Source organism: Nomascus leucogenys, chromosome 12 (assembly GCF_006542625.1).
Source record: "Nomascus leucogenys isolate Asia chromosome 12, Asia_NLE_v1, whole genome shotgun sequence".
In the NCBI taxonomy this organism is placed as follows: Eukaryota; Metazoa; Chordata; class Mammalia; order Primates; family Hylobatidae; genus Nomascus; species Nomascus leucogenys.
In genome coordinates, this window is record NC_044392.1 from 95,939,591 (window position 1) to 95,965,597 (window position 26,007).

The 26,007-nt window shown below is 36.3% G+C and overlaps 2 protein-coding genes across 17 annotated transcripts in view; one reads left to right on the plus strand and one right to left on the minus strand.

Annotated features, from left to right (window-relative positions):
* The window catches only part of FUBP1 (far upstream element binding protein 1), a 35,873-nt gene extending 17,510 nt beyond the window's left edge, over nt 1-18,363 (plus strand). For 4 of the 12 annotated variants that reach the window (XM_030825143.1, XM_030825146.1, XM_030825147.1 and 1 more), the window contains 6 exons: nt 1,451-1,602; nt 1,684-1,763; nt 5,373-5,501; nt 6,732-6,806; nt 13,107-13,252; nt 13,634-18,363. In XM_030825143.1, the coding sequence (XP_030681003.1) occupies nt 1,451-1,602; nt 1,684-1,763; nt 5,373-5,501; nt 6,732-6,806; nt 13,107-13,252; nt 13,634-13,642 (591 nt within the window). In that variant the 3' untranslated portion in view covers nt 13,643-18,363. The remainder of the gene's footprint in view (nt 1-1,450; nt 1,603-1,683; nt 1,764-5,372; nt 5,502-6,731; nt 6,807-13,106; nt 13,253-13,633) is intronic. The other 8 variants (XR_004032737.1, XR_004032738.1, XR_004032736.1 and 5 more) reach the window with 8 other exon arrangements.
* A 159-nt stretch (nt 18,364-18,522) lies between these two features.
* Nucleotides 18,523-26,007, minus strand: part of NEXN (nexilin F-actin binding protein) — a 29,311-nt gene continuing 21,826 nt past the window's right edge. For 2 of the 5 annotated variants that reach the window (XM_030825154.1, XM_030825153.1), the window contains 3 exons: nt 20,205-20,390; nt 19,591-19,948; nt 18,523-19,455 (listed from right to left, as the gene is read on the minus strand). In XM_030825154.1, coding sequence (XP_030681014.1) covers nt 19,367-19,455; nt 19,591-19,948; nt 20,205-20,390 — 633 coding nt within the window. In that variant the 3' untranslated portion in view covers nt 18,523-19,366. Of the gene's footprint in view, nt 19,949-20,204; nt 20,391-26,007 lie in introns of all 5 variants that reach the window. The other 3 variants (XM_030825155.1, XM_030825152.1, XM_030825151.1) reach the window with 2 other exon arrangements.

Consider the following 26,007-nt stretch of genomic DNA (forward strand, 5'->3'; position numbering starts at 1 on the left):
GACTCTGTATTCGGGTTGCCTGAGTTCAGAATTCTGTGAATCATTTACTGGTTCTGTGACCTTGGAGAAGTTACTCAGGCTTTTCTGTGCCTTGGTTTCCTCCTGTAAAATGAGGATAATAGTATCTACTTCATAGAGTTGTAGGGATTAAATGAATGTTCATGTGTGTGTCACTTAAAAGAATGCCTGGCACATAACCCTAAAAGATGTTGCTACTTTTTCAGTATTATTTTTACTACTTGGAAGGAATAGGTCATGGATAATAAGTGAGAGATGACAGCAATTGGAGATTTAAAGAGACAAGTTAATAAAAAGAACTTTAAGGCCGGGCGCGGTGGCTCACGCTTGTAATCCCAGCACTTTGGGAGGCCGAATCACGAGGTCAGGAGATCGAGACCACGGTGAAACCCCGTCTCTACTAAAAATACAAAAAATTAGCCGGGCGTGGTGGCGGGCGCCTGTAGTCCCAGCTACTCGGAGAGGCTGAGGCAGGAGAATGGCGTGAACCCAGGAGGCGGAGCTTGCAGTGAGCCGAGATCCCGCCACTGCACTCCAGCCTGGGTGACAGAGTGAGACTCCGTCTCAAAAAAAAAAAAAAAGAACTTTAAAGGTCATGAAGTTTAGTTTTCCTATTTTGCAGTGAGAAATTTACAACAAAATGTAGTGTTAGCATTTTGTCCAACATGTCGCCTGGTTAACTACTCAGAAGGAGCATTTTAGGACAGTTAAGTGTAATGTCTTTGTTGGCTTAACAAAAATCAGTTAAGCGTTATTAATTAATGATATGGCATGCATGCATGATAAGGATATAAAAATCCTGATTTATTGAAGGAATTAAAAAGGGAATTTTTGTGCTGTTAAACATGATACATGAAAGGCCAAAAAGGATATAAATTATTGATCTGAATGGGGTTTCAGTGACAGAAATAGGTTGTGAGGTGGATTTTAGTTTGATAGTGAACCAACTAGCTATTAACGTTATCAGTGAAATGTTCAGAAGACAATTGATGATACAGGACCCGAGCAGTTTTTGAATATATTGTCAAGATGGTTGTCTCATGTTAGGCAAGTAGATATAGAGAGAAAAGCGAAGATAAGGACCTGATTTCTGTGATTAAGATGGAAAAAGATAGTAAAAGTAAGAATTATAAAAGGAAAGGGAACTACTGCTGTCTGCAAACAAGCTAAAGGAAATTTAATTGCTAATTTAAATTTAAATTTAATTTAAATTGCATTTAATTGCTACCGCTATTGATTTTAGTGAATTTTACATGTCTCATTATTATGGCAGATGAAATAGTTTTTGCAAAATGAATGAGAAAAAGAAGGAAAACCTAAAATTTGTTGTTTGTGACTATAAGAGGGTAGAAATGGAAGATTATTTGGCCATAGAGTTGTTTAACCATTACTGTGTTTTTCTGATTTTTCTATGTCTTCCTTCTTTTTGTAGGGCCCAGTAAATCCTTTAGGGCCACCTGTACCCCATGGGCCCCATGGTGTCCCAGGCCCCCATGGACCTCCTGGGCCTCCAGGGCCTGGAACTCCAATGGGACCATACAACCCTGCACCTTATAATCCTGGACCACCAGGCCCGGCTCCTCAGTAAGTATTGGGTTTAGTTCTGGGCTTTCCCGAAAGATTCTAGTTGTGGGACTGTATTTTTATACTGATTTTTCTTTTCAGTGGTCCTCCAGCCCCATACGCTCCCCAGGGATGGGGAAATGCGTATCCACACTGGCAGCAGCAGGCTCCTCCTGATCCAGGTAGAAGATGCTTATCATTTGTGTGTTACCTGTATTGTTTTCCACTTCTGTTACATTATTAAATTTTCTAGTGTTGATTCTACATTTGTATGCATCACCTTCACTCACTTTACTCTTTCAACAGTGTTAGGCACTGCCTCTACCCCAGTGTATAGGACTGACATGAATATGAGCTCTGCTTTTATGGAACTTCTTTCTACTTGCCTTTGGCTTTCTTATGAGTTGATACAGTAGAATGATAAAAGCTAAAAGCTGCAGGAAAGAACACAGTGTCATAGGTTTTGGATATCAGTGCTGTCAAATGTGTAGTATGTTAATTGTGGCATTATCTATGGAAAAATAGTTTTTACTTATTTAGAAAATTATGTGATAGGGGCTGGGCACTGAGTCTCACGTCTGTAATCCCACCTATTCAGAAGTCTGAGGCTGAGTCTTGAGACCAGCCTGGGCAACATGGCAAGACCCATCTCTAAAAAAATTTGTTTTAAATTAGCCGGGCAGGGTGGTATGTGCCTGTACTTCTAGCTGCTCAGAAGGCTGAGGTGGGGGGATTGCTTGAGCCTAGAAGTTCTAGATTGTATTGAGCTGTGGGCACACCATTGCACTCCCCTGGGCAACAGAATGGGATCCCATCTCTTAAAAAAAAGAAAAATTATATATATAACAGTCTATATATATATATATATATATATATATATATATATATATATATATATATATATATATATATAAAACATATATATAACAGTCTAACAGAGTGTTAAGTATTTGGGCATTAAACTTCCAACTTGTCAAATAAGATATCTGTTCTAGTACTCCTCATATGACAACTTCATGTGAGTAAAAATCAGGCCTGTATTTAATAACTGCATGCTAAAACCCAAATACATTTAATTATTTTCTATATTCAGATTTATTTATTATATCCTGTTCTATTCTGGCATCTTTCCATACCCTGTAGTTTGCTTTCCATCTTGGTCAAAGAGTCATTCTTTGAAACCAATTAACATTTATTTATGATCCTTTTTTCTCACCTGCTACCTACCTTTTAGGCCTCTTTCATTCGAGTAGTTTCAAGGAAAATATACTCAATTATGGATTACTTTCTACACATAATAGATTTATCCCCAAAAAACTTGAAGTAATTTATGCAAATGAAATTGCTTGATTAACTTCATAGGAAGTGTGCTGTTCGGAATGTGACGACACAGCATGACAGTTACCAGATAACCACAACTTCATTAATTCAAGGAACGACTTGAGTTGTGCTAGGATATAGGTATGCAAAGTTGAGGTTGTGTTCTGTAGCAAAAGAATGCACTCCCAGCATAAGCAACACTGATGGAAGGGCTCACAGGGTACAGAATATAATACTCTAAACACTAATTTTTGGAGAATGAAAGGGCTTTTCTTTCCCTCTTGTTGGCTAATTGGGATGGTATAATTAATAAGATTGAAGAGTTTGAGTAGGTTAAAAGGCAGATTCATATTGGGTAACTTGGATCTGCCAGGATTGTATTTTTGAGCACTACTGGGTGGTTAGCATGATTGAGGAAAAATGATGGGAATAAGAAGTGGAAGTGGTCTTTGTATCACAAGTTGAATTTCTCACTTGTAGTAGTAGTGAAGTCACTACTGTAAAAACTGGTCAGTGAATGTGGTTGCAGCATGGCCTTTGGGCAAGAAGTAACCCATTTAACTAAAACCAGCTGGTTGGCCCCACTCAGATTTATCAAAGGGTTACTGGGCTCCTGGGGTGGATATTGCTTATATTAGACTTAGAATAGCATAATGTTTTAATATTATATGAACTAAAATGTTTCTTTACAAAAAGAGTGGTCTGTTAATGGATTTATGTAGTGGTCAAGAATTTAGACTTCAGAGTCAAATAAACCTAGATCAGTCCTAGTCCTACAGTTTACTAATTGTGAGATGTCAAGCAAGTTTTTGAACTCCTCTAAGCCTCTGTTTTCTTATCTATAAATTGATGAATGAATCTTGGGTTGAGTGAATATTTAGTAAATTCTTAGTACATACTAGTTGTTTGTAACTGTGAGGCTGGTTTTTTGGTATGGTTTTCACATTTGGGAGTAGAAATACCACTTCCTAAAGTCTGTTTTATCTCAAATTCTGTATCCAGGCATAGTGTAAAGTGAAATACCTAGATTTCTTGATTAATATACAGATAATGGCCAGGCGCCATGGCTAAAACCTGTAACCCTAGCACTTTGGAAGGCTGAGGCGGGTGGATCACTTGAGGTCAGGAGTTGGAGACCAGCCTGGCCAACATGGCGAAACCCTGTCTCTACTAAAAATACAAAAATTAGCTGGGTGTGGTGGCGGGTGCCTGTAATCCCAGCTACTTGGGAGGCTGAGACGGGAGAACTGCTTGAGAATCGCTCCACTGCCCTCCAGCCTGGGCAACAGAGTGAGACACTTGATCTCAAAAAAAAAAAATACAGATAATGACACTATTGAGATATGTAAACATCCAACATACAAAAGCAGTACATTGGGCAATTGAGAAAAGTTTGGAGGGTGTCCTAATAACACCTTACAATTATATTACCTTGTAATTTTCTTTTTCTAGAAATTCTTGCTCATTTTTCTCAAACTTGACCTTTATGAAGCAGCTGAGAAATGCTACTGTTCAGAATGAAGGCATAATAGAAAATTAAAAGTTTTAATTGTATGATATTCCTAATATAAAAGACAGAATCAAGTTTTTTCTGGTTTCTAGAAGATTGAGAGGTCTCAAACTGTTCGCACTTCAGTTGATGTGGGAGATGAGTGAGGGTCAGTCAAGTGTAGAGGAGACATAGCATAGCTAAAGCCGAGACACGGGCATAGTGATTTCTGAAAAGTACAAGCACTGTGTTGTGGCTGGAGCTTGGGTGTTGAAGAGATACAACCGAAAGGAGAGATGAGGCTGAAATGGAAAGGATAAGCCAGGGGGTTCAGACTGTTAAAGATGTTGAATGATAGGCTGTACTTAAGCTTTCAACATCCTGAAGATTGTAGAGAATGAAGAATTTCAAGTAGGATGACATCAAGTTTATAACATTCAATGTGAAATAGGATGAAATGTGGCTAATCTTTTTTAAGATTTTTGTATTTTCTCTTCATTGAAAATAAGGACAAAGTTCATTGTTCTAAAATAATTGTTTCTTTCTTACACAGGTTAGTCCCTGGAAATGTTTTTCTTTAGTCATCTTCTAGATAGAGCTGTTTGTGCTTGAGGCGAAACCAATTTAGAAAAAAACAAGGGCACCAGGATGGTTTGAGACAGAGCATTGGATTTGGAGTCAAAAGACCTTTATTCATATCCCAGTTATGCCACTCAGTAGTTTTTAACCTAGGAAAGTCACTTGGTCTCTGAGACTTGGTTTTCTTTAATAAAAGCTGATGGTGACAACAAAAATAATAGAAAATTTAAAAGTTTTCATACACTTTTTTTAATGTTCTAGTTAATTTTGGGGGCTGTATATTTGCCAGAGAGCTGGGTGTGTGTGTGTGTGTGTGTGTGTGTGTGTGTGTGTGTGTGTGTGTACGTGTGTGAGAGAGAATTACAGACTTCACATGCAAACCTTGAACTTTCATTTATTTTAGCTAAGGCAGGAACGGATCCAAATTCAGCAGCTTGGGCTGCTTATTATGCTCACTATTATCAACAGCAAGCACAGCCACCACCAGCAGCCCCCGCAGGTGCACCAACTACAACTCAAACTAATGGACAAGGTAACTAAAGAACTTATGTGTGAAAGCCAAAACTTGTGCTTGGAATTATATATGAAGTACATCACTGTATAATACCTAAAATTTCTGACATTATTTAATTATAATTTAAGCAGACTTTTCCTTTTTTAAATTGTTACTTTGAAATAGTTTCAAACTTTCATAAAAGTTGCAAGAAGAATACCAGGAGCACCCAGATAGCCCAGCTGTTAATGTTTTATTCCCTTGTTTACTCTGTTACCATCTATATCATACATGTGTATCTGTGTGTATTTTTTTTAAATATCCATTATAATTAGTTCTGAAGGAAACTAATTATATCCAGCATAATTAGTTCTGAAAGAAATCATTGAAGACCTGTAGACATGATGTCCTGTTGGGTACTTCAAAAATACATAACCATGATACAGCCCTCCAAATCAGTAAGTCAACATTGATATATTAAGTTCTTTATATCATTATGGATTTCTGACTTTTGCAATAGGTTGTATTTTTAAAGTATTTTTATAATTTTGATAATCAGATTATCCTGGATTTGGCCAGTCAGGGAGTATATTCAGGGTGGTGCCTATATCCTTTTGAAATACCTGTCATTCTTTTAAGCACTTCCATACTGTCTGGCACAGTAAGATTGTTATTTTTTGCTTTCTGGGCTCCAGCCCTTGAGTCAGCTATTTCTTCAAAGAGTTCCGATTCCTTTTAGTAGAGTATGGTAGAAACGAGACTTGAGTATGCTTGTTGCTACTGAGGTGTAATTGCTTCTAGCTTCTTTCAACAGACAGAACTAGGAAATATATTTACATACATGCATACCTACATACACATACCAAAAAACACATAAACGTCAATATATGTATATATTTTTAAAAACTATGTTCATATGACCACATCCATTTCAGCATTTTGGGGATTTCAACCCTTTTCCTTTTTTGTACTTGTTTACAAATGGTGAGAAACCTGGTATCCTCAGTGTATTTCCTTATTTGACATTTACTTATATGTTTAATATAACCAGTCTTCCAAACAGGTTGGTTTTCTTTTCTGTCCACCGCCTCTGTACCCCCAGTACCTGCTATCTTTGGCACCGGTAGGGATGCCACCACCACATAGTACCTCCCTCCTACCCTTACTGTCACATTGCAGGCCCCTGCCAGCTCCTACACCCAAGGAAACGGCCAAAATTGCCTTTTAAAAACTTTAATTCTGTTTCTTGTTTTGTTTTGCTTGAACAAGGAGATCAGCAGAATCCAGCCCCAGCTGGACAGGTTGATTATACCAAGGCTTGGGAAGAGTACTACAAGAAAATGGGTATGTTTTATACATTTCTTGAAAATACATACTTAATTAAATTGAAACACAGATTATTCTCTTCAGGAAGAGAATAATTGAATAAAATCACTGGACTTGTAAACATATCAAGACAGCTGCAAATTACAGTTTTTAAATTTGTGGTTATATAGCAAGGAAATATTTTTTTTCTAATTGCATTTGTCAACCAGTTATTAATTGAAACTAGAAATGTCCTTACTGGTACATACAATGTTAACATTACTATACTTTTGACAATGACAGTTATATATATTATCAGTCTAAATGACATAAGGTTAAATTTTATGTGTCAGGCGAAAATTGATTGTGCGTGATACCATTATTTTTGCTGCAAGATAAGCAGGTAAGAAGTAATCTGCAGTGACGGAAAGTAACCAAGTGATGGAACCAGAATCTGGCTTCCAAGAAGGTCTGAGTCCCAAGCTTGTCTCCCGAATTGTCTCTTTAGGGACCATTTGGAACCTGATACTGTACTTCTGGACAAATCACTATGTTTCAGCTGCTTTTGCTCTTAGTCATTTAAAATTGTGACATACCACAGCTAGATGTCACAAATGAAAGCTAAGTTGGTAAGCTTGGTTATCCTTCACTAGCAGAAAAAGAATCTATAGGTGGTAGAGTTTTGTCATAAGATAACGGTCTACTTGGGATTTTCAATGTAAATTTCAATGTTTTCTTTGGCAAAGAATGTTTCTCATTCTCCACAGAAAGAAAAATTTCCAGAAGGGTGATGATTTTAATCTTCTAGATGTAAAATTACATATACCTGATGATAAAGTTGTTCTGCACAACTGGTTTCTTTTTAAAGGAAGAAAAGAATTGTTTTTCCTCTTAGAATGGCTTCCTAGGAGAGTCATGTTCCGTCTGTTTCTGAGGCTTTAACAGATTAATTTATGTTTTTGTGACCTAGCTTAGGCAGATCTACAGTAGCTACAATTCTGCAAAAAGAAACTTTTAACTTAAAAACAGCATACTCTGATTAAGATTGGTTACATAATTTATTTTCTGAACTGGGATCCTTTTTAGAATGAATAGGGATGCTATTAATAATCATGCCCTGGCCAGGCGCGGTGGCTCACGCTTGTAATCCCAGCACTTTGGGAGGCCGAGGTGGGTGGATCACAAGGTAAGGAGATCGAGACCACGGTGAAACCCTGTCTCTACTAAAAATACAAAAAATTAGCCGGGTGTGGTGGCGGGCGCCTGTAGTCCCAGCTACTCGGAGAGGCTGAGGCAGGAGAATGGCGTGAACCCGGGAGGCGGAGCTTGCAGTGAGCCGAGATTGCGCCACTGCACTCCAGCCTGGGTGACAGCAAGACTCCGTCTCAAAAAAAAAAAAAAAAAAAAATCGTGCCCTGACAGCACTGTGGTCAGGACCTGTAATCAACTTAACTTTAATTAAATAGCATCACCATTTTAAAAGACTTGAGCATGAGCCGCATTCGGTGGCACACACTTGTAGTCCCAGCTGCTTGGGAGGCTAAGGTGGAAGGATTCCTGGAACACAGGAGATTGAGGCCAGCCTTGGCATCATAGTGAGACCTGGTCACGTGTTCGGGTTAAAAATCGCTAACTTCAACTTCTATTTTCTCAATGGGTAATGTCCCCTAGATAGGGTCCCTAGTAATTATTAAGTAGGTAAAAATAAAGGCTTGTTAATGGATTTAGCTAATTACCGAGGAATGAGTTTGGCTTCTGTGCTTTATTTTACCTTATTGATTATTTGTAATATGGCCATTAATTTACTGTTCAGTCTTTTTTGTTTTACTTTTTTATGTTTTACTCAAAATGAGTGGGTGGGTTGAATTCTAATTTTTATTGTTAAGGGAAGAAATTTTACCTTGTCTTTAATTTTTTATTTTTTTTTACCATTTCCCTGCCAGTTAGAGATACTATGCTATACTGTCTTGAATCCTCTGTAGGAAAACATGGCATAGAAATAATTAAATAATAATTAGATATTAAATAATAATGCTGTATGACTAAAGAACCTCCTTACCCCACCCTTTCTGTTGTTTTTCTGTAGTACCACAATAATCACCTGTTAATTTTATTTATTTATTTATTTGAGAGGGAGTCTCACTCTCTCGCCCAGGCTGGAGTGCAGTGGTGCAATCTCAGCTCACTGCAACCTCTGCCTCCCAGGTTCAAGTGATTCTCCTGCCTCAGCCTCCCAAGTAGCTGGGATTACAGGCGCCTGCTACCACGTCCAGCTAATTTTTTGTATTTTTAGTAGATACAGGGTTTCATCATGTTGGCCAGGCTGGTCTCGAACTCCTGACCTCAGGTGGTCCACCCACCTCAGCCTCCCAAAGTGTTGGGATTACAGGCGTGAGCCGCTGCACCCAGCCTCACCTGTTAATTTTATGAGCAAAATAGATTAGTTGGGCAAGTCCCTCACATGTGTATCTCCTTCTTTTTTTTTTTTTTTTTTTTTTTTAAAGATGGAGTCTTGGTCTTATTCCCCAAGCAATGGCATGATTTCTGCTCAGTGCAACCTCCGCTTCCTGGATTCAAGTGATTCTCCTGCCTCAACATCCCAAGTAGCTGGGATTACAGGCGCCCAACCACACCCAGCTAATTTGTGTATTTTTAGTAGAGACAGGGTTTCACCATCTTGGCCAGGCTGGTCTTGAACTCCTGACCTCAGGTGATCCACCCACCTCGGTCTCCCAAAGTGTTGGGATTACAGGCGTGAGCCACTGCGCCTGGCCACATATGTATATCTTAAAGGAAATAATGCTAGGTAATTTAGTCAGGTGCTTGATGAGTGTTTGTCATCATCATGATAGCTACGGGGTCAATTTGTCTTTTTCTATAAAAGTTCTTTTTGTAAATGATTAGTTGCTTAACTGCTTTAATTTCTTCTAGGTACCTTACCTGTCATCAGGATCTTTTTACAACAAATAACAAACCTTAAAGCATAAAACTTGGTTCAGTCTTCACATTTCTTAAATGGAAGGAGAAAGGGAATATTAGGGAGATGGATATCTTTATCTCAAAGCCAACTGTTGTTGACTTTTCCAGTGGCAGGGGTATGATCCTAGGACTTCAGATTTCCTGATTCCTCATCCTAGTGCCCCTTTTGCCAAACTAGGCAGGCTTTCACAGTTTTTGGAGCCTAATTTCAGTTTTTCTTGTTAAGAACAGAAAACTTCATTCATAGATTTTGTCATTATTCGCTTATTTACTGAAAAAAAAAAAAAAAAAAAAACTATTGAAAACAGATGTGGGTTAAGTTTTCCAAAATTAGGTTTATATTTTAAAACAATTCTAAATTCCCAAGGATAACACCAAACTAAGAAGAGAATTTTTTTGTTTTGTTTTGTTTTGTTTTGTTTTGAGGTGTAGCCTCCCCTGTCGCCAGGCTGGAGTGCAGTGGCACGATCTCGGAACACTGCAACATCCACCTCCCAGGTTGAAGCAATTCTTCTGCCTCAGCCTCCCAAGTAGAGAAAACCTGATAAGATTTCAGAGAGTTAAAAGGAATGGCAGCAATCTAAAGATGGGTATTTTTAAAGCTAGAATAGAGGGATTTTTTGTAAGAGACCCTTAAGAGAACAAACAGGGTTTCAAAATAGAAAGGAGTAATTCTTGTTTGGAGAAGTGAAGACATTTGGGAAAAGTTTGACTTAAGGAAGGCCATTATGATAAAGACTGATGTGGTAGACTCTGAACCCTTAAGAATCTGCTACCTTAAGCCTAAAGGAGGGTAGAATGAGGACTTGTGGGAAAGGTACAGGTATATGGGAAGACAACTGAGTGTGAAAATCTATTCAAGCAAGGCTGGCTCTTAGGCTGTAATAGAATCTTACAAGCTAACTCTAGAGAAAGTCTTTTATCTTTTGGATGAAAGAAATTTAAGGCTAAACTTTATACATTATAATTATAAAACTATAATAAATATTGGATAATGTTCTACTGAAGTATAAAGTCAACTATCTGGCATCAAACAGTAACTAAGCCATGATCACACCACTACCACTGTGTTCCGGCCTAGGTGACAGAGCAAGACCCTGTCTGAAAACAAAAAAAATCCAGTAACTAAAGAGAGGAATAAGGGGAGCAAGATAAGGCAGTACATGTCTGAAGGGGCAGGGAAAGAGTTCTTTCTCTACTTCCAACTGGGCAAGATAAATCACATTTGCCCTTTAGCTTGGAAGAGTGAAATCAGCTTTTCTTGAACATCTTTTAAGATTGGAGTGTCAAATACTACCAACTTATTTACCAAAAATTTGGTTTTTCTTAAAGTCTAAAGTGTTTACTATTAGCTCTCCACAGGGATATAGGAGTTTGCAGAGGTTATAGTTTTTTAAGGGAACATTGATGAATTTTCTTAATGCATGTGCCTGTTTCTACCATCTTACATTGTTAATTTGCCTCTAAAATGAGTAACTCTTACAATGGGGTTTAAAACCTGAAGAATATTGATTGCTACCTTGATCGGGTTTGGTTTCAAGTGTGCAGCCTGTAAGAGACAGCATGTGGTTTTATTGCTATTGTCACACCAGTTTTTTAAATATTGAAACCTGTTTCAGATTTGCTTGAATTGTGTCTTGTAAGAGGAAAATGTTGAGCTTACTTCCTCTTTGAGAACAGTTATTTATAGAAGACAGGAAAATATGAGAATTTTTAATAGTATATGAGAGTTCTCTGTTACCCAAGAAAAGAGGGTTTTTTTCATGCATTTTTAAAGAATCATAAATCTTAAATTCTTCCACTCAGTTACTTTGATTCTGTGACCTGTTTTACAATGGTGATAGACTGCTTTCTGAAACTATGAAATTGGTCTTGTTGGCAACATCCTACAAACATAAAAAGAGCTTCCTGTATGTCCATGCTCCAGTATTTTTGTCTATGGTAATTATTTCACAAAGCCAAGTGAGTTACAAATGAAATAAAATCGTGCTTAAGTAAAAAAACTGAATAGGAAAACACATACTCTCTATTCTCAATTTTTTATTTAGAAAATTAGATACTTTCAGAAATTGGGGAAATAAGGCATCAGACACTCAGCTTCATCATTTTTTAAAAGTTTGCTGTATGTGCTTTATATGTATGTTTTTTGTATATGAACCATTTCAAAGTAAGTTGCAGACAAGACAGTTTGCTCTAAATAAACTCAATGTCTGGGCACAGTGGTTCACACCTGTAATCCCAGGACTTTGGGAGGCCAAGGCAGGTGGATCACTTGAGTCCAGGAGTTCAAGACCAGCCTGGACAACATGGCAAAACCCCATCTCTACAAAAAAAAAAGAGAAAAATGTCAGCTAGGCATGGTGGGCCTGTAGTCCCAGCTACTCTAGAGGCTGAGGTGGGAGGATCACCGGAGCCCTGGGAGGTCGAGGCTGCAGTGAGCCATGATTGCACCGCTGCACTCCAGCCTGGGTGGCAGAGTGAGACCCTGTCTGAAAATAAATACCCTCAATATTATCACAAACATACAGACTATATTTAAATTTCCATAGTTATCAGGAATATGTCTTTTGTCGTCTGTGTGTTTTAATTCAGAGTACATTCAAGATTCATGCGTTGCGTTTCATTGCTATATTTCTTTAGTCTCTTAACTCAGCAAAGTCACCTCATTTGGAAAAAGACCTGATCGTGAAAGCTGAGTTTTATGTGTTTTCATTGATCTTGTTCTTTATTCCTTGTCAGGTTACTTTTAATAACATTGTGTTGTAATTGGAATAAATTATTAATACTAACATTATTACGTGTGTGTACATACACTTTATAGGTTACTAATCAGGAAAAAGTCTTGGGTAGGTCTTAATAAAGTCTTTAAATCATTGCCTTTAAGTGGGCTTAAAGTTTTTCAAAAATGTTCCTTTTGTAATGCTGGAATCGAATCAAGATTATGCCTAAATCTTTACCTTCCTTAGCTAAAGCAGTGTGGATTTGGGGTTGATTTTGTTTTTTTACTAATAATGACGCTCTAGAACTAAAAGTTAATGATTAATTGTAAGGCAAAAAGAAAATAAAGAGTGTTCTTTTTTTTTTTCTAATTGCGGAGTAGTTTCCTGACACTACTAATGAATATTTTAAATAAAACATGAGTAATTCTGACCCTCTGTGCTTTTGTCTTATAACCTGTAGTTACAGTGGATGTAATTTTATATTAAAATTTAGGGGGTTTTTTTTTTAGGTCGACAAGGGCAGACACAAGATTATTCAAAGGCTTGGGAGGAATATTATAAGAAGCAAGGTATTTTTATTAGAAATGAGATGTTGGACTTTTAATTGTGGTTACAGCAACAAAGTTCTTTTTTTTCAAAGGTCAAGCAGTTCCTGCTCCGACTGGGGCTCCTCCAGGTGGTCAGCCAGATTATAGTGCAGCCTGGGCTGAGTATTATAGACAACAAGCAGCCTATTATGCCCAGACAAGTCCCCAGGGAATGCCACAGCATCCTCCAGCACCTCAGGTATAATGTAATTGCTAATTTGTTGATTTCTACTCCAGTCTGTTTTCTGCATGTTTACTGTTTGTCTGTTTGGGAGTGTTGGCCTTTTAAATTTTTATCTGGCGAAGTATCATTATTTAAATGAAGTACTACGGTGTATTGTTTGGGTTTTTTTGTTTGTTTTTTATAATGCTTTCCAGCATCTGAGTGCTGAATATTTCTACAATGCCTTTGATTTTAAAAATAAATTTTCTTCCCCCAGGGATTTGCAAATCATGCAAGAAGCCACCACCATTTATATTAACCAGTTTTTCTTTCTTAAAGGATTCACTCCTGAATTAGCTCCATTTCAAGGATTTTCTTTAACTTTTTGTGTATTTCTTATGTATCTCTTCTGCACAGGGCCAATAATAAGAAGTGGACAATACAGTATTTGCTTCATTGTGTGGGGGAAAAAAACCTTTGTTAAATATATGGATGCAGACGACTTGATGAAGATCTTAATTTTGTTTTTGGTTTAAAATAGTGTTTTTTTTTTTTTTTTTTTGAAAATGTACAAAATATCTATCACTACTGATAGGAGGTTAATATTTCTGTGTAGAAATGAAAATTGGTTTGTTTTTAGTATTTAGTGTAGATGTACACATTCCAGCAAATGTATTTGCAATTATGTGGTTGATGCTTTGTGATATAAATGTACTTTTTCAATGTATACTTTCACTTTTAAAATGCCTGTTTTGTGCTTTACAATAAATGATATGAAACCTCCTGTGTCGGTAAGTTGGATATGTGGGTATTTAAAGGATTCATAATTTCTTAGCAATGATAAATTAAGATACATATACACAAATATATAAGCTTTCCCCATGAAATATTGAGTTTTTTAAACACTGGCATGTTTTTCCCCCCTTGCAGTATAGTGGTAGATTGGAGGATCTTTTCCATTTATTGTATTTGGCTCTTTCAGCACAAGTAATCCTGATATCTTCATTTTTTTTCCTTCTGTTTGATTAAAAACTGCATGTGTGTACAATGATCTTTTGGCATACTTCCATTGCATTAACAGTGAAATTTCCTTTTATACATGACCACTGTTTCAGACCTGTACTGCTGCTATAACAGTTAACCTTTCTGTTCTTAATTTCATAATACTTGATTTCCAAGACTGTTTTGGCATAACTAATTTTAAACAGTTTTCAGATAGTGAATATGAGTAGTCTAATAAGAACAGTTTTTTTTCCATGTGAAGCAACTCTTTCAATGTATATAATGTTAGTGTGTTTCTTTCTAAATTTAGGATAGAAAAGTGAATAGTGTGCAAAAAGTATAGCTACATTGCATCTGCCATTGAAACATAAATGGGGTATGGAAACGTTCAAGCTTTTTTTTTTCTTTATGCAGTATAGATAAGCTTTGTTTTGTAAATGCACAAGTCCAATCATTGAATCAACTTAATTTTTTTATGTACTTGAAGTCATTTTATTACTCTTTAACACTCATGCTGAAGTTCTGATATTTTGTTGAAATCCATTGTTTTACTCTTTGCATATTTGTTGGCTCTTTGCATATTAATATATTAGACTACATGCAAATACAGTCTGTCTTGCCATTGTCTGTTGAAGTGCAGGTTTGATCCAGCCAGTATAGAACTAGCTCTGTAGGGGTGAGGAGGACTGTGCTGTGTATCATCCTTGATTGTGTTCCTTCAAGGAGCATTGCACTGTAAGTACATCAGAATGACAAATTGATGAACTGCAACAGTATCTTTTTGTCAATGTTCCACATAATGCAAATGCCATACTTTGTGTGAATATTATGTTGGAATACAGTGCTGATATCTTGGAAAACCATAACTGCTTCTTAATTTAACATAGAATAATACATAGTTCTGTATTTTTTTTTAAAGTGAGCTTAATGGGTAAGTATTTTTTATATGCTTTAGCTATAGCTAAAGAAAACTGATACTTAACAAAGTTGAATAGTATTATTCACTGGTGCTCCTAAAATATTGTTTTTCAGTGTAAAATATGCATATCTTCTATATTTAATATGAAAGTCTTGAAATGTATCAGACAGAAGGGGATTTCAGTTTGCAAATAATAAGCAATGTAGCAATTTTAACACATTTTATAAATATATATTTTGTCATTGGTGGGGAGCACCATTTGTTGTTTTGAATATACTTTAAAGGAAGAGGTACAAGGACATAAATGTTGAGAATTACCTACAGGATGGAAATAGCAGTACAGTTCATTGTAGATATTTTGAAATGTTTTTGATTGTTTTATATAACCTGGAGTGACTTCCCTTACCCTTATTTAGATCTGGATGTATAGTTCTAGTTAGAAGTTTAATAGTTAAGGAGTTAGCTATTTGTTATCTTTAAGAGTAGGGTTTTGACGTGAACAATTGCAGTATTTTGCATGATACTGTTTTATAGATGACCTTTTAGGAAAGTGGTGCATTTATTAATTGAACTGAAGAAGTAGTTCAGTTGAATTCAGTATCATAACTCACAAATTGGAGGCTGTTGATTTTGATTCATTTAAGGTTTAAAATCTTTATTAATTGCAAACAGTGCAATTATTTATACTTCACAGTGCCTTCCCAGACCTTCCACCTTAGGTTCTGCTGCAAAAAGCACCAGGTAAGCACAACCTAAGGACATATATAAATAAATATTTCAGTACATTAATGTTGTCCCTGTGAGGTTTTTGTGGTTGTGTATTCAAAGGCAATCTGCTACTGCTTCCCCAAAATGTATTTTGTTATTTTATGCTACCATCTTAGTGGAAAGTCTGTAAGTTGTTAAAGCAACTGTTTACATTTCTGGGTAATGTTTTTTGTTTTACTTTTTTTTTTTTATTAAGACAAGAAAATGATGAGTAGATTGCTGCAGTAATTGAACTACGTCCAAATCTTTTTGTATTTTTTCCCCAAATATTGAAGTGTTAAGATTAAGAAAGGACAATTACACAGTTTTCAAGATTTAGGAAATCACTTGTTTAGAAACTTCAACAGCCTTCACAATATGTTTTATATGATGGACAGAAAATTTCTTTGCCCTCCAAAATTATAATTTCTTTATTTTTTTCTTATTCTTAAACTATAATAATTCAGTAAGGATATTATGGGTTAGAATTTATGATTTTTTTCTTAGACAAAAGTTATATGCTGAAAAAGGAAAAAGTTATAAGGCAGTATGTTTTGATAAAAGGCATGTGCATCAGTGAAATGTTAACTGTATAGCAAATAACCTTTCATAATCTGTAGCAATCAGTATTTTTCTGATTTAATAATATTTTAATAACTGACGCTGCATTTATTTAATTTTTTTGCCAGTTTAAAATGTTTGTGTGTTTTTATAGATGATTTTAACTGGTACATATTTTGAGTTAAGATGAATGTATGAAAGCAGCATCTTATCAGTTTTGTTTATTCGATTTCTAAAATGTGCTGATCCTTTTAAAACTCCTGCTTATCTCTGCAACAAAGAAAAATATTCAAAAATACTGCCTTCATTTTCACACACAGTGCTGAAGATGCTGCAAGCACCAAATCATAGCTCATAAAATCAGGTCCTGAGATAGTTACCCATAAAGAGGAATCCTTTGAGTGTATGCCATTGGTGAGCCGATGAGCATGGACCATAGAAGGGCTCAATGTAGAAGGTAAAATTGGCAAATCATAATTGAGAAATATGAAATGTATTCCCATACATAATATGGTATAGGGTGTAATGTACCTGCTTTTGATCACTTTTCATTTTAAAGTGCTATTCACTTGATCTTAAATGTTCCATGAACTGTTAAATTTCTTAAGTTACATAGTTACTACACCACATTTATGTGTATGTTATGTTTTAATAGTCAATGATAGGTATGTACAATTGATAATATATAAAGGGGCTCATTGAAACTTGAGAGCCTGTCGAGTTTTGGTTAGTTGTAGATTGCATTTTTATTAAAAAAAAAAAAAAAAAAAAGATAGATTGATGATAATAGATATTGGGGCATTGTTTCTGTCTCATGAGAATTCTTTTATTCATTACCATAAGCCTTCACTGATACTATAAGCATTATTTTAAATGACGCTGATCTTAAGTCTGAAATAAATGGAAAGCAGAAAAGGTGAGCCAGTTGATTTGAATGCATTGGATATTAGTGTTAGAAACAATGTATAGTTTAGATTGAAATTGAACTGACTTATTTTATTTAGCACTTAAACAAAAATTTGACAATGTTTTTAGTTTTTTTTTAAGACAGCTTAGTGTGGTGATACTTAGAATTCTATGGTTTGATGTTTCTTTTAGAAATGACAAGTATAGTTTATTTTTTAATATCAAAAATGGTTTTAATACTAAAACTAGTAATTTGATACTAGTTGTTTATAAACATTGTAAAATATATCTTTTAAACAAATTATCTTGGTAGTTAATTCATAAGGGTGGGTTTGGGTAGGAATAGCAGAGTACTTTCAGAGGGAAAGGAGAGTCATTCAGAAGTGATAGCATTTTATTTGTTTGAATACTCTGCCAGTAAAATCAGCTGTACTTAGAAAGTTATCTGTTGTGTAGAATAATGATGTAGAGTTTACTAATAGTGAGGATGTCTTGTTTTTATTTTCTGCAAACTCTGCCTCACTTTAAAATGCATTATAACAATACCTAATTAAAGATAATTTTGGCTCTGAAAGTTACGTTTTTTGTTGAGTTAGTGACTTCATTTTTCTTGCCACAATATAAGCTTTTGAGGGATTTTTTAAAATTGGTGCTTTTAATAAGCAAATAAATCCCAGGGTTTTATTTTCTTCAGTGATACCCCTATAGAAACTCTTAAATGTATTTGCGCATATATATATTTTTTTTCTTATGCATGCTCGATGCATTTTCGTCCTGAGAAAAATGTTCTCTACAGAAACTACCCGTGTGTAAAAAGAAGATTGGCTTAAAATGGCTACTGTGATGGGAACAGTGTCTTAGGGAGATGCAGCTTGGACTTGAGGTAAATTGAATACTTTACAAACTGTGGTTTAGAGTTTGCTTTAATGACATTGTATGTAAAAGGTCACATGATTGCTGTAATTTTGTATTCATTATGGTTTCCTCAATAAATGTACATTGATGAGTATTATAAGGGAGTGCTTTGTGGTTTTTATACATATATTACATGGTAAAATTTTCTACTTGACTGGGTTTTTTTTTTTAATGTTTACTGTGAGAAAAGATTTTAAAAAGTTGTAATGATAAAAGGGTAACATCTGGTTGCACAAGTCTTAAAATACAGAAAGACTTTTAAATACAGAAGTTACTTTATTTGGGTTCACATTGTAAAATAAAATCATCTTCCAGAAAATTAAAATATAAAACAACTTAACAGAACATAATAGCTAATTATTTACAAACTCATTTTAAAGACTAGAATTTTAAATCGAAGGTTTTGCCACTTTTTCCTTAAGTCTGATACACTTAGATCTTGAAGCCTTCGACTATGTTGAAAGTTTTTCTCTTGCGTGAACTATTAATACAAAGTTTTTTTCATTAAAATATAATTTGTTCAGGCAAGATCACAACATAAATTTGCTTTATAAATTTAATATATATTACATACGTTTCAAAAATAACATGTTTAATATCCTCAACACTCAACACTATATAGCCAGTCTTTCTTTAAAGTCCTTTAATTTTTGTTTTTCTCCATGCTCCTCCCCTTTTCCTCAGAAAGGAGTGACATTTTTCCCCACCCCGCTCCAATCCCAATATATCTGCTTCAGAAAGACTTTGAAACTACAACCACCAAAATGGCATACTACTAAAGAAAAAGTCCACTCAAATTGATAGGTTCCAAATTATCTCAGCTATTTCAGCCTAATTTTAGGTGTAAAAAGCTCAGAAATGACATTCCTTCATGCAAAATAATGTATTCTACTTAGGTTTGTGTGTTTTTTTGTTTTATAAACATAGTTTTTGTAAACGTCTATGGGAAATACACAGTCTTTATAATAGGTTCTGATAGAATAATTAATTCCCCCCCATAAGTACATTTTATTGACTGTTACTGCATAATAAGCAATAAATCTGATGCTTATTTGGAAAAGAAGAAGGCATTCTTTAGATGAGCTGTGCTTTGAAGACTGTTACGAAAAGGAATAAGAAGTCAGCATAGTGGCACTCCTGGTTTCCTTTTTTTGGCCCCGCCACAGAAAAGATGGATGTAGTAAGAAAACTGGAGTGAAAGAGAAAGTTCCAGGGAGAGGGGAGGGGAGCTAGTAGTCATCAGCTAAAAAAGAGAAGAAGAAAAGTGATTTTAAGGAAAAAAAAATTAATAGAATAAAAGATAAAAAGAGTGATTAATTCTTACTTTCAATGGTAAGAATACAGGTACTAGCTGCAGATCCTTTACTGTTGACTGCTTTACACATATACTCTCCTCCATCTTCTGGGAAAGTTTCTGGTAAGTAAAGGCAGTAAGTTTCTCCCCTTTCAATATATTGATAGTCTTCTCCATCCTGCAGTATTTCTCCTTCAAACCACCATGTAATTTCTGGTTTAGGTTCTCCTGTTACTTTAACAGTAAATCTGACTGGCTCACTGTCTACAACTGACGTGTTTTTAAGAGGCTTCTTGAACCATGGAGCTCCTGATCTGGTTTGCTCTTCATCTTCAGTAGTGGAGCCATTCATGATGCTACCTTCTTCCTCCTCCTCCTCTTCTCTTTTCTATATTAAAATAAACGCATTCAGGTTGGCATTTATAATATAGTATTTTCAGGGCAGCGATGTAGTAACAATTTTGAAATGAAAAATTTTTTTTAAGTAAAGAACATACAAGTGTGCCTACTACAAAGTGTACTTAACAGTAAATTCCAGTGACTTGAAAGAAAGCTATTAAAACATTTTTTTAACCCACTTAATTATAAAACTATGGGTTTTAAGAGGGCATCTTTGGAAAATAAAGGATATGTAAGCCTGGTACCTTTTGTAGTGCTGCATCAATTTCCCTTTGTTCAAACTGCATGCGTAGTAACTTTTGTTCTTCAATTCTTCTTTGTTCTTCTTCTTCTCTTGCCTTAGCCATTTGTTCAAATCTAGCTTTCATATTCACTTTGTGAGTAAATGGAGCCTCACTTTTTCTTGCAGGCCTAACATCAACATCATCTTCCTGCAAGAAAGTGGGCCAAGATTAACAATTGCTTGCCTTCTAAAAACAAAGAAGCGTTACTAGTTCTAAAGGTGTTTAGAAGTACAAAATGATTAACATGTTTGTAATGCATATTTTTGCTACACTGCAGACACTCAGATTTTTTCTAACTCCCCAGTTCAGGAAAGGTGATAGATAACATTTATGAAGCATTCTCTTAGTTATAGTCTTTTTCTCCAAATGTAAAGATCACAATATCACTGGGATCCCAGCCTGTTTGTCCTACCAACTCCGCTTGGTTTTGATAGCACTTAATTGAAAAAGGTCAGAATACTATACATTCTAAATAATTGTTAAAAGTACTCCCTTGATTCCCATAAGTCCATACCATTCCCTACTACATAATAAGAGAAATCTGTTCTTTCTCACTTAATGATTTTCCTTTTTTACCCTTCTTAGAACTGTGTCCCTAATGAATTCCATCCAAATAATATATTGATGGTGAAATGGCAGGGAAAGGGTGTTTACAAGTAGAAAAGCAGGTAGAGACAACTGTTGAAAGAGGCAATGGCTGAAACATGAGGAAATCACTAAGTAAAATATGTTTGAGTCATCTGAGGGGTGAATTGGAAGCCAGGGTAATAATCAAGGGAGTGATTTAAGAGCAGAGTCTCAACTGTCAAATAGTGTGTCTAGGAAAATAATAATTTGGTAATGATAAGGTCTTCTAGAGCAGTTTTGCTGGAGTGGGGTTAATGCGGGTAGTTAATTCATGGTTTCTAAAGTACTTCAGTTGTTGACTTTTGGTTTCTAACTACCTAGGCATTTGTGGATCTAGTTGGAAATCTCACCATTTATGTTTCATAGTACTATGAGGAAATTGCTCCAGGTTGCCACATCCAACTAAAGGGAAATTTGAAACAAGCAGTTTAATTGCCTATATAAGAAAAAGCTTGGTTCGGGTGTTTCACTTCAGTTTGAGGTGTTGCACCTCACACCTCGTACCTTGTACCTACCTTATTTCCAATGAAAGGAGTAGAAGGAGGTTAAAATAGTTGGATGGTTTTTCTGGTTCTGCATTAGATTTTTTATTTGATGTTAGAAAATCATGGAACATCAGACAACCTGGTACCTGATGCGTAAATTCTATTTTGTGCCATTATTTACCTTCAGTTGATAAATATAATGCCTGACTGTGGTTGTTGCTAATGAATGAATGAATGAATAGCGTTTTTTAAATTATTATTATAATACATAAAAGAAAAATACATGTTAAACCATGATTTGCTTACCGTGGTTTTATCTCAACAGACTTCTGAGACTTAAAAAGGACCTCTTTGTTCACAGTATACACTTTTTTTGTTCTTTACCAAATGAACCTTTAAGATGGAATATTTCAGCAGGTACAATAATTGCTATTCTGAGTCCCTCCCAGTTAATAACTTGCCTTTCAGATTTTAGCCTGTTTATGCAAATTCATAACTATTCATTTAGCTGCCTCAAACCTGCATTTAGAAAATAAATTTGAGTAAGTAAAATAATTTCTCTTGAGCTGAGAATTTATGAACAGTTATTTAGTCAAGTACAATTGTCAAATTTTCTTGAGCTCTTAAAAAGCCAGGTTAAAACATGTTTCTGGGAAAGAAATCTAAGAGAGTAATATAAATGGAATTCTGTAGGTACATTCTTTATAGGGCATTGGTACTCTCAGCCCATGACTATTAAAGTCAGCAGTTAGGCAGTGTATTTTCCTTGAGATACAGTGGGGCATAAGATAGTTTTGGAGTAGACTTTATTGGAAAATCTAACTAGAAATTCAAATGTTATATAAGGCATTTAAGTACCAAATGAGGGGTACATGTTTAAGTGCTACAGGAGCTGGGGTGGAATTCTTTGATTAGGTAAGGTTATATAAATGAGTTGAGCCTTGAAAGAATATAAACATTTTGAAGACACATTGAACATTGATATTTCTCGCTCTGTCACCCAGGCTGGAGTGCAGTGGTGTGATCTCGGCTCACTGCAACCCCTGCGGGTTCAAGCTGTTCTGCCTCAACCTGTGTAGCTGGGATTATAGGCGTCTGCCACCACGCCTGGCTAATTTTTGTATTTTTAGTAGAGACAGGGTTTTGCCATGTTGGCCAGGCTGGTCTTGAACTCCTGACCAGGTGATCGGCCCGCCTCGGCCTCCCAAAGTGCTGGGAATTACAGGCGTAAACCACCGCGCCGCTAACAAGTTTTTCAATACAGTTTCAATCACCTTTAAGCCAGAAAGGTATGATAGGAGGGACTTCATTGTCCTCCAGAGGAAACTCCATTCAGGATATTCTGATAGGGTATAAAAGTTCAGCCACATCCTAATTCCACATCCATGTATACTAGAGAGTAATAGCAATAAAACAAGAAGTCACCTATCTTATTTTTGTTATTCTCACCTACGTATTTTGTAGGTATAGGTATGACTGCTAAAGTTTCACTAACATTAACAAAAGGAAGCAAGTGCATGCTGATTGAACTTTTCTTTACCTTCCATGTTACCCCTATAAAGACTGATGTTTGGCCATTCATCCACTGAATATTGGTGTTCTCCAGGGTTTAATTCACTTTCAACAATTAACTTTATAAGCAGCTTCATCTACTTGTACTTTCCAGTGCTATCCGTAAAAGTTAGAATCTGCTTGCCTCTCACCTTAGTTCAGGACCTTTGTTAGACTGCCTTTACCTTATCCAAATATCACTCAAACTTTACATGCCAAAACTATTCACCCCAACTCCCCAGACCTGGTTTCTCTATAGCATCATCTAGTTATCCTGAAGTAATGGTAGCCCCCTCCACAACCAACTGCCCAAAAAGCAACCTATAACCCTTTTTTGTTTGTTTAACTCCTATCCATACCAGAGTCTAACCTAGTTTTGTTGGTTAGGTCTGTTTTTCTCCCTTGGCCCCAGCTTCATGCCTGTCTTCCAGTTCATCCTCCATGGTCCCAGAATTCTTGCATAAACATAAATATTTTATTACCCTGACCTAAAAAGTTATTAACATTGTTCCCCAGATCATAGTGCCTGCAAGGTTTAAAAAGACCTTCATTAACTAGCCACAACCCATTTTTACAACTTTGTATCCTATCACTTATTCTGTGAACCTTGCCTTGTAGTCCTTTGAATCTGTTTTCCATTCCCCAGATATATTTTTACAATCTCTGAGTTAATCTGAAAGGCTTCTCCTCTATCTGGAATGTCTCCTCTTTACCTGCAACTTTTATTCAGCCTTCACACTCAGCTTAAATGTCACCTTCTTGGCCCTGTTAAACATATCCTAGGTATTTTGACTCCACCCAATTTGATTCTGTAATTTCTATTATAGTACTTACAATAATGAGAATTTTCTTCGTCATACGTCATTGGACTGAACCTTTTTTTTTTTTTTTTTTTTTTTTTTTGAGACAGTCTCACTGTCGCCAGGCTGGAGTGCAGTCTCAGCCTCCTGAGTAGCTGGGACTACAGACCCGTGCCACCACGCCCAGCTAATTCTTGTATTTTTAGCAGAGACAGGGTTTCACCATGTTGGCCAGGATGGTCTCGATCTCTTGACCTGGTAATGATCCGCCCGCCTCGGCCTCCCAAAGTGCTGGGATTACAGGTGTGAGCCACTGCACCTGGCTGTAGACTAAACTTAAAGGAAGATTATATCCACATATATATCCCCAAAACAACAGATTCCAACATGTTAAAAATGTTCAACATTTTGTAGATGTTAAAAAATAGAAATGGTGTTTGCTTTTGGCAATGATGAAAAGGTTTATCTACAACTAACCCAGGCCTTAGGCTTGTATGTCACACAAGCTTAGATGCGTATCAGATTGATTGGTTGATGTTTCACAGCATCTCCATTTGTGTCAAATAGCTTATGGAACCTCTTTTCCTTCCAAACTCTAGTCTGGTTTCCCGTATTGTTACTGTATACCCTGTCACTATGATTCCTTCCTCTTTCTTCCTCTCCATCACCATCCCCAAGTCCTGCCAGTTTTGACTCCTGCATACTTATCTGTCCTTTACGTCCCAGCCTTAGTTCAAATCCTCAGGCCACCTCTGACCACACTGTACAAAACAGTAACACATACTCTTATTTCCCTTACTTTGCTTTATTAATCTTAATAGCTTTCATTTGTTAACCACCTGATAATTGTTTTCCACCCCTCCCAATCCCCAACCCATCCATTAGATTCTAAACACTATGTGAACAGGGACTGTAAGTTTAGTTACTGATGTCTTGTGTCCAAAGCAGTCCCTGAAACATAGTAGTCATTCAAATAATTTTTTTATTTTTTATTTTTATTTTTTTGAGATGGAGTCTCGCTCTGTCACCAAGGCTGGAGTGCAGTGGTGCGATCTCGGCTCACTGCAGTCTCCACCTCCCAGGTTCAAGCAATACTCCTGCCTCAGCCTCCCTGGTAGCTGGGATTATAGGCACCCGCCATTATGCCCGGTTAATTTTTGTAGAGGCGGGGTTTCACTATGTTGGCCAGACTGGTCTTGAACTCCTGGCCTCAGGTGATGCACCTGCCTCGGCCTCCCAAAGTGCCTAGGATTACAGGCGTGAGCCACCATGCCTGGCCTCAAATAATTTTTTAATGCATGTATCTAAGACCATATAGCTTCAGCATGATCTAGCTATATAGACAATATCTGTCTGACAATATCCATGCTTTATTGTTTTAGAGACAGGGTCCTGCTCTGACACCCAGGCTGGAGTGCAGTGGTGCAATCACAGTTCACTGCAGCCTCAACCACCTAGGCTCAATCCTCCCACCTCAGCCTCCCAAGTAGCTGGGACTACAGACATGCACCTCCATGCTCAGATAATTTGTTTGTATTTTTTGTACAGATACGGTTTTGCCATGTTGCCCAGGCTGGTCTTGAAATGGCTCAAGTGACCCACCCACCTCAGCCTCCCAAAGTGCTGAGACTACAGGTGTGAGCCACTATGCCCAGCCAACATCCATGTTTTAAAAATCCCTTCACATGGCATCTAAGACTCCATGATCATCTCAGTTATGCTTGCATCTTCATTTTGCTGTCCTTTGCACTTGTGCATGCCTCAATAATAATGAATTGCTTATAGTCCCAATAATTGGCACACAGTTTCTTAATTCTATCCTTTCATTCAGTCTCCTTTGAAGGCCCTCCCAAATTCCCATACCTGTTTTGCTAGCTGAATATTTGATCAAAATGTATTTCTAGAATATAGGTTAAATTCTGTTAAATATTACAGGATGGCAATTCTGGCCGAAAAAAAATTCTAGATCTCATTTAAACTAGTATTCATAATCATAAATAGTCCTTAAGCTAGAAGCATGCAGGTCAGTGATTGCCTCTTTATTTTATGTTTGAAGGTAATTCAAATTCATGTCATCAGAATTCTCATTTAGGCTCTTCCACACTGAATTACTGCTGTAACTTTGAGCAAATACTAGAGGCTTTATGGGTTTCATCTAAAAAATAAAGTATGAATAATCTGGAGTTTAACTTGAATATACACTGGTTCTACTGACTCAACTAAAACATAGGCCAAAAAATATATTATTTTAGTTGTATAATTTTTCTGTAGAGATGGGGTTTCACTATGTTGCCCTGGCTA